The sequence below is a fragment of the Aptenodytes forsteri genome, unplaced genomic scaffold, assembly GCF_000699145.1.
Source record: "Aptenodytes forsteri isolate BGI_AS27 unplaced genomic scaffold, ASM69914v1 Scaffold319, whole genome shotgun sequence".
Classification (NCBI taxonomy): Eukaryota; Metazoa; Chordata; class Aves; order Sphenisciformes; family Spheniscidae; genus Aptenodytes; species Aptenodytes forsteri.
In genome coordinates this window covers 72,681-81,108 of record NW_008794715.1, presented here as the reverse complement: position 1 = coordinate 81,108, position 8,428 = coordinate 72,681, and the positions used below count along the sequence as shown (strand labels likewise).

The 8,428-nt window shown below is 47.0% G+C and overlaps 1 protein-coding gene across 1 annotated transcript in view; it reads right to left on the bottom strand.

Moving 5' to 3' along the window:
• Positions 1–8,186, bottom strand: part of CAPN2 (calpain 2) — a 28,613-nt gene extending 20,427 nt beyond the window's left edge. The window contains exons 1-2 of the mRNA XM_009273853.2: positions 8,103–8,186; positions 7,697–7,766 (exon numbers count right to left, since the gene is read on the bottom strand). Coding sequence (XP_009272128.1) covers positions 7,697–7,766; positions 8,103–8,186 — 154 coding nt within the window. The remainder of the gene's footprint in view (positions 1–7,696; positions 7,767–8,102) is intronic.
• Positions 8,187–8,428: the final 242 nt, after the last annotated feature.

Sequence of the window (8,428 nt, the reverse complement as noted above, 5' to 3'; positions counted from 1 at the left end):
AGCGCTGTACCAGCTACTAGGAAGAAAATGAACTCTATCCCAGCCGAAACCAGGACAACAGGTTAGGAAACAGCATGGGGAAAAGGCCTGTGGACACATGCAGGTACTCAGGGATGCAGTTTGTCTTCAAAAGGCCAGTGTTTTCTCAAGCATAGGCTGTTTTCCTTTCCCTCCTCCATGTTTAATAAATGCCTGTTGACTTGCCATCCAGAGGTCTACCCCATGGACAAGCTCCCTTTAAGGTCTCTTGCCAGCCTCCTACAAAATAGGAGCTCCTTTCACCTTATCCTTATACATCTCTGGAGGCTCTTGCTAGAGGCCTCTCTGTTTAGTCCCACGCCTCGTCTCTGGCACTAGTCACCAGAGAGTCAGGAAAGGTCTGAAGGCAGGCACTGTTCCCGAGTCCCACACACCTCTTCACTCTTCCTGGGATGGAGCCAACATACACCGAGCCTGCACACCAGAGTCCAGGGTCCAAGCTGTCTGGATAGTATTTTTCCACATCATCTCCTACCAAGCAGAGGGAGGAGGAGACCACAACTATATAAACATTATCTCTATTTTTTGGAATTATTTTCAGAAACCAGTGTTACTTTAACAGAGTGGTTACCTTGCTGCTCAGCCATGGGTGTTCTGCAGCCCATTAGCAAGGTGATTAGAGATTTTTAAGACCCAGCTGATCCCCTGACTCCCACAACCCAACACAAAACTCCTTGTTACCATTACCAGATCTGCTGTTGCCTTGCTCTGTGAACACAGGAAAATCAGTATTACACATCAGGTCCCACAGAATGGTCCTGCAGCGTGTAGCTACCTGTAGCTACCCTGTAGGGTATCAGGTTCAAGAAACATGAACCAGCCACAGCTGCTAGCAAGTCAGAGGCCAGCAAAGCAGCGGTCTCTATACAGCCAGCTCTCTCCTATAGGAAAAGGGTCAAAAGCTCACAGGCAAGAAGCTGGGGTTCAAATGGGCAGCTGGGAGAAAGCCTCAGGGAGAAGCAGCTCTTGGTCACCCTCAAGCTCAAGCCCAGCACCACTCAGCACAAGGAGGAACACAGGCAACCTGCAGCTCCCTCGAGGCTGCCCATCACTTTTCACAGCTGATCCCCCATAGCAGCTCTATGAATGACATTTGTCCCGTGGCCCTTTTCACATCTCATGAAAGGTGGAAGATGTGGTATTCCAGAATAACTTCCAAACCTGAGATGCCTTTACTATTTCATAATCTAGATGGGAAGAACCGAACATAAAACTTTCCCTTCAGCCCTGCCTCCGGCTGCTTGTACTGCAATGGAGAAATTGTCGTGTCAGAGAAATTTTTCAAACAGGAAAGTCACCTTGTCATTCTCCTGTGACAGATTATGAAGCAACGAGGATGTTCCCCTCCCTCCTCTGCGACAGCACATCCATCTCACCCCGCAAAATGGTGACTCTTCTTACAGCCTCCTTCATAGCATTGAGACCCTCTTCCCTGGGAGCTGTGCACCCTCTGGTGCCGTGGTACATTCAGAGGCACTGCCAAGTACAGCAAATGTGCTTGCTGGGAAAGAGACTGGGATCAGAAGATACTAAGAGACATTTTTTGATGGGCTAATCTACAATTAACAGTATGATCTTCTGGCCTCCAGCCATGTGAGGGCTTTAGCAGTGACCCTTCACAGCAATTCTCCTTACAGAGGAGGACACTATAGGGCTCCGCAAACAAACCCTTCGGGACTCAAACAGGACTCCAAACCCTCCAACAGGACTTCAACTTCAGCTCAGCTTCGATCTGTGCTCTCCCATACACAGCCTGCCCACGCAACGGTATTTTTGTGGGGGGTTTTTTTGGGGTTTTTTTTGACCAAAGGAGTCTTCAGACAAACCTGGCAACATGGTAAGCGCTTGGGAAAGACTACCCAGAGATCCCTTCTGTACTGAGGATCCCTGTTTTTATTAAGTCTCCAAAAACAGGTAGTTTCTGAACAAGAGTTGGGGTTCTTCAAGTCCAAGGGACAAGTCCCTTCTAGAGAACAGCCCTAGCACTTTGACTAGAGCTCTCGTGGAGTGAGGCTGAATTAGTATCTTATTGTCTCCACTCCTTCCTCCTTAACTTGTTTTTCTCCCACTGGCACTCATCACACAGCAAGTTAATTCATTAACCCAGACAAAAAAAGTCTTTCTGTTGTCTTACTGAGTTAAAGGAGGTTACAGCTTGTGACAGGGCTCTTCTGTGTCAAGAGAGCAGTGGGTTATTATGTATTTGGCAGTAGAAATATCAAGTGTCAGAGACATTGTGGGAGAAGGGGATGGATGTAAATATACATGTGCACTGGACCAGCACACACCACAGGAGAGCTGAGCACTCTCCATCAACACCCCAGCACTGCACATGGGCATATGACCCTTGGTCTCCCCCACAAATACTCTTCTTCTAGCACCCACGAGCCACTGGCTCATAAGTGTTTTTAAGATCAACAAAATCCTAAAAGGAGGAAAAGAGTGGGGATCTCCATTCTCCCTGCTGTGCCACCATCCCTCCAGCAGGAACAATCATTCTCATCTGGGAAAAGTTAGCAAGCCTTAGTAAGACTTTTAACTTCTAACAAACAGGCAATCTCAAAGCATCCCGGACACTAGGAACAGGCATGAAACAAATCACAAATATACAGAATTGATAGGTTCACTGGCCTGATCTCAGCACAGAGGCCAAATAACTGACAACCTGCAGCAGAACAACCCCGGCACGCATCCCAGACTCTGCAAGGCTTTTACAGACAGACATGCACAACTCAGAGGCGAAGTGAGTCTCTGGCATCTTAGACCTACACTAGCTAGAGTAAAGCCAGCACAGGTATGCTTACCTAGACTACTAGGATGCCTTCACGTGGTTAGGCAGATACATGCTCTTATTCAGACCAAATCAGATAAACCCAGAAAGAGAGCAACTCAGCCTGCTCAGCACCGCTGTGCTAGTCCTAAGGCACAGCTGGGTAAAACCATGCAGCTCCTGGCCTCTATAACAAAGATGCAGGCAGAGCTGAAGGCACTTTGTGCACGCTCTGCCGGATGGGTGGAAACAGCTGGAGGCATGTCCTATGCCCCTTGTTCACAGTCAGCCGTGGAGGTGTTTTTCCTCTCAATTGCTCAACCTGCAGCATAAACCAGAGTTCACGTCGCACGGCCTTACTCGACCAGGCAAACTCGACCGCTCCAAGAGACCCCCAGAGCATTTGACATCGGTGTTACTACCCTCAGAAAAACTGTGCTGATTTAAAGTAGTAGCAAGCCTGGCTCAGAGAGCAGCTGTCCCACCGCTCTTCCAAAGAAACATTAGCATTTCTATTCCATAAACAAGGCAGGGGCTGGGCAGGCAGAGAGCAGCACAGAAAGAATAAGTGAACAACTTGACATTGACCACAGTAGCTCAGGAAGCCTTGGTCATGAAGCTGGTCAGGCATCTAGATTAAGAGCATACACCCTTTACTGCTATAATACATCTTTGAGTCAGGTTTCCTCTGTAGACAAGAAGCACTGAAGTTCAAGGAGGAGAAACTCCCCCCAGAGGACCTCTAAGCCCATAAGCAGAGTTTATAAAGAACTTCCTTTACTTTCTAGCTGTACCATCAAGGCAAACATGAAGAGAAAGAAACAGCAGACTTCGTTGTAAAACCCCTCTGTTGAACTTTATACTGGTTTCTAAGGAGAATTTGGAGTCAGACGAACACAGATCTTAACTTGGACAACTCTGGGCAAGGTCTTCTTGAGGTTAAAAGGCAGATGCAGCATATATGGGAGACACACCACCCTTTGGTTTCCACATTTAAAAGTGCTCAACAGTCAGGATATCATCTCTCCCTTTCTGAACAGTCATCACTAAAAGTAGACCTTGTAATTCAAAGCCTGGATGGGAACAGATCTTGTGATAATACCCGGAGTTTAAGCCTGCGCTAAGCAAGCCTGAGCAGGGTCTTTACCAAATAGTCTTAACTATAAGAACTGGTACTTTTGTAACATTCTTGACAGTGACTTTCCTTTGATAGATCAGGAAAGTCGAAGAGGAGGCTAACAGACAGGTTACTTATATGAAGAATTTGAAAGGAGTGTTAGCAAGGCTAGGTTAATCATGGAGAATTTTTGTAAATGCACAATACAATAGGCAGAACAAGGTTATCAGAAAAGGGAATATTATCAGGCTGTGAGTTTATTTATATTAACAAGAGGTACTATTTTTTCCTGTCATGCTTCCTTTTTGCTGCTATCAATGTTTTACTTCTTATTTCTATACATCCATCTCTGCATTTACCTGATCTCCAACTATAAACAAGAATGTTACAAAAAATGTAATTGCAAGGCAAGCATAAATAGCCATAAGGGCTTAAAATTGGCCATTCTGGAGAGCAAAGACAAGCAAAGCATCTGCCATGAAGCACCTGGAGGGGCATAAGCGAAAGGCAGCTCCTCCGGTCACTGCACAGCCCATGTAAGAGTATGGGGTCAAAGGAAAAAGGTACATTCGGCCAATCACAGACACGTCATTCTTTTAAAACACTCATAGCTATAGATTAACAACTACATCAATGGCTGAACTTATTTATATAAGACTCCAGGAAGTTTTCTGGTTAGAAACATGAGGCTGTGGCCACCCACTTACAGTACAGCGGTTGCCAGCATGGGAAAACCATGCATCTAATTTTCTAAATTCATCCTACCCATTTCATTATTTTTCCACACATTTTTATTTAAGGAGGAGACACCTGTGTCTAAACAGCAAACAAGAGAGACTGCACTGTGTATGCCCCCGTGTTGTGATACCATGGTGACATTCCCTCCAAAGAAGGCGGTTAAGGGTGAATAAGCTTCCTCTCCGCAGTGGCTTTGGTTCCTCCCCTCCGCTGTAATGAGTCACCACATCCCATGTGCTGCCGTTCTTAGCCAAATACCATGATTGACTTCAGATCTGATGCTGCAAAACTAACTCCAAATATTCGCCTTTAAAAGTTTCTTCTAAAAAGCAACAAAAACAGAATAAAGGATAATCCAAAGCCCAAGGGGCAGAACTTTGGTGTCTGGAGAACCTAATGAAACTGCTGCCTTGGTGAGGGACCACCTTTTTTGCGCTGATCATCAGCTATGTCTTTTATGCATTGCAGTGTCGTACAGTCCAGGTCAAAAACAATGAAACAGATTATAGGCTGCATCTGGCCCACAGATCATAGACTCCTGCGCTAAAAGAACATCTGAACCGCTTCTCATTAGCCGAGCTGTTCGGTTACACATCCCCTGCCAAGAAGCCTGTTGCAGCAGTGATGGGCGCGTGGCTTTGGATGCCTCATCGGTCCCTGTGGTACTCCAAGATGTTCTGAATGGCTTAGCAATAGCGAGGAAACTCCATGTGGGCACGGGTCTGTTGCTTTGTGATCAAGCCTTTTGGGTGATAAACAGACTACAAAAGCTTCCTATGGAAAAAAGCGACATAATAAAAAGTACAGGTTTCCAAGAGCACCCGACATCTTCCAGTGCAATCTTTGTGACATCCTAAAATGTGATGGGACATCAGTGTCAGCACACAAAGTTCAAGTAAATGGAAGCTTAAGCAAATGTATCGATACAAATGCTGGTGTCAGATGAGGCAGTGGCAAAAAAAAAAAAAATGTATTTGTACAGCACATCCGCTAGCCTCATTGTGTGAAAAAGCGGAGATTCTATACAGGCCCTTAGTAACTCAATGGCTACACAGAGAAAAGATCAATAGCATCTAATTTTTAGTCAACCACTAAACTGTCACACAGTACCAAAGTCCTGCCCAGATTCCTAAGATAGTGGGGCAAGTCATAGCAGTAGTTAGTCATGGTGAAAACAGTAATATAAACAAGAACACTAGCAACCTCCTGTTCAAATATTGTTTCAAGAGGTAAAACAAAACCAGCTGTGAGTCAGTTCGTATCCTTTGGTGGTACACTATAACCTCATGAGAACATCTGACTGGTCCAAAGACCATTAAGGCAACAAATGCTTTCATCCATTTAAAACAAGGTTTGGCATTAGGAACAGCAGCTCCACAACTTGAAAACGAAGTTACAAATCTTTCATTACAGTGCTCTTGCTGCCACAATACCTGGAGAGAAAAGCTGGAAGCCTGCAGAAGGCAGAAAGCAACTAAGTGCCTTCAGAAACGAGCACCTCTGCAAAATGCCAGCTGTTGAAATGGCATTACAATAAACTGTAATTTCAAGTTGAACGACTCCTTAGCTGTTAAGTTTCACAATAAAAAAAAAAAAAGAGTATAGATGTCTGGCACATGTGTTAAGCTGGGACATGCTTTATGCCAAAGTAGTCGTGGTGGGAGACATGACATCGGGCAGAGAAAGAACACACAAAGGAAGCTGGTGACATGCCAAGGACTTCACTGATCATACAATGGAGCCTAATCCACACCACAGATGATACTGAGGAGAACTAAATTCACAGTCTAAGTATTTTTTATTGTCAGGGCTTTTCATACAAATTGTATCTAGTTGCCAAAGCACCAACCTGAATAACTTCTGAAAGAAAACATAACAACAAAACATGTGAAATAAGGTTCCCTACCAGTTATACTTTTGGACATATATATATATATATATATTTTGAACAAAAATAGCAGCAGCAGGACTAGAAACTAAGAAGCTGCAACGTGGCTAATATTATGCTGATGAAAAGCAAACAAACAGAACTTCGTTCCTTTGCCAACCCCGCTGCAAAAGCACAACACACAGCATGTATTAGTCATGTTTCCCTACACCGAGAGCTTTCCCTCAACCACGCTATCAGTCTAATCTAAAACACTCTCCCTACAGTTGTGGAATACACAGGAGCCTCACTGCTTCCACTTCAGCTCATTTACTGTCACATCCCCACAGCTGTCCAACTCGCCAGCCTCCATGCTGCCTTCTGGGAGGAGAGGCACAGAGGCGCTCACCTAAAACCCCTTCTGGTGGGCAAGGCAGGAGAGAGGCTTTGAGACCAGGACAGCTATGCATGCACAGCCAGGTTAAGCCACTCACTTCCCGCTGTCCCCTGGGGCGCAGCCCCCCGGGGCTTCCCCGCAGCTCCCGGAGCTCCTCCAGAGTGACTGACCCAGGGGCTGCCATTGCACAAACTGAGTGGCAGCCACGGCAAAAGCAGAGGGCTCACAGGCTGGCCCATCCCTCCTGAAATAACCCAGTTTTTCCCTCGAGAGCTGGCGAGCAGCTGGGATTCCCTCTGTATAATTTGTTTCCTCCATACTGCATTTTTCCAGGTTTCAGGGGGTCCCTCCTGCTCGGCAGCACTCTGTCCCACTGGGGAAAAGAAATGCCCCGCTACGCACGTAACTGCTCTTCTAAGCAGACTGCTAATGGCAGAAATTAGTCAGGCCGCTCTCAGGTACACAGATGCGGACATGAAAGGAACTGGTAGTGATCAGAAAAGCCACCAGGAAACCAGTCTGTGTCACCCCTGCTCAGTGCACACAGCAAGGCTGTGCTCAGTGGCCAAACACACATGGTCCCTACCTGCAGCTGTCGAGGAAAGGCAAGAAAGATCTGATTTGATATGAAGAGAGATGGTAGGATGTAAGAGGATGCACTTGTAGGGTGAGTTACAGCCTAGTATAAATCCAGATGGTGCAGCAGGGGACTGTGGTCTCCTGGGGCAGCACCTGCATGGAAAATTCAGCTTTCTGCCTCCACCTTACCTAAGGCCCCTTGGCAGATGTCTGTGCGAGTGGCTCCACCGGCTATGAACTGGGGGCTGGAACACAGCTCCTGGGAAGGAAACAAGCCTTGCATTACATATATCCACAGGTAAGTGAGGGAACAAGGTCCCACTCGCGGCAAATTTAAACAAGCAATTGACCACAGTGGGACAACACCACAGAGGTGGAGCAGGTCAGGAATGAGTGCGGGCACCAGACACACTAAGCACGGTGAGAAAGGGGGCTAGTGACCAAAGCTTGTGGGCAGCCATCTCGCTTCACAGTATGTGCCAGGAGGTCCACTGCATTTTTACACACGTGCACACACCGCTCAGCTATTACCTCCCCACCACTGACTACGTCAGGGTCTTTCAGAAATGCCTAGGCACCCCGGAGTCCCTCTGACCCGATGGCTCCCGCGGCCAGACAGGGCTGCTTCGGTAGCCAGAGGCGCAGTCTGAGCGAGGGCTCGTAAAGGAAACCTCCGCATCGTGGTCAGCTCATCCCTCTGCTAAGGAAAAGAGTTATCCAAAGCGACAGCCCCGAGCGCTACCCAAAGCAAGTGGTTCATCCACACAGAGAGTTCAGGCCGGAAAGATGAACGGCTTTTTGGTTGTTTTGTTTTCCAGATGGAGCACGTCACCCTGCCAGCCCGGCCGCCCTGCCAGCCCGGACCCCGGGAGAAGGGACGTCCCCGGTCCTCTGAAAGGCCGCTGCCTCACAAAACGGGCG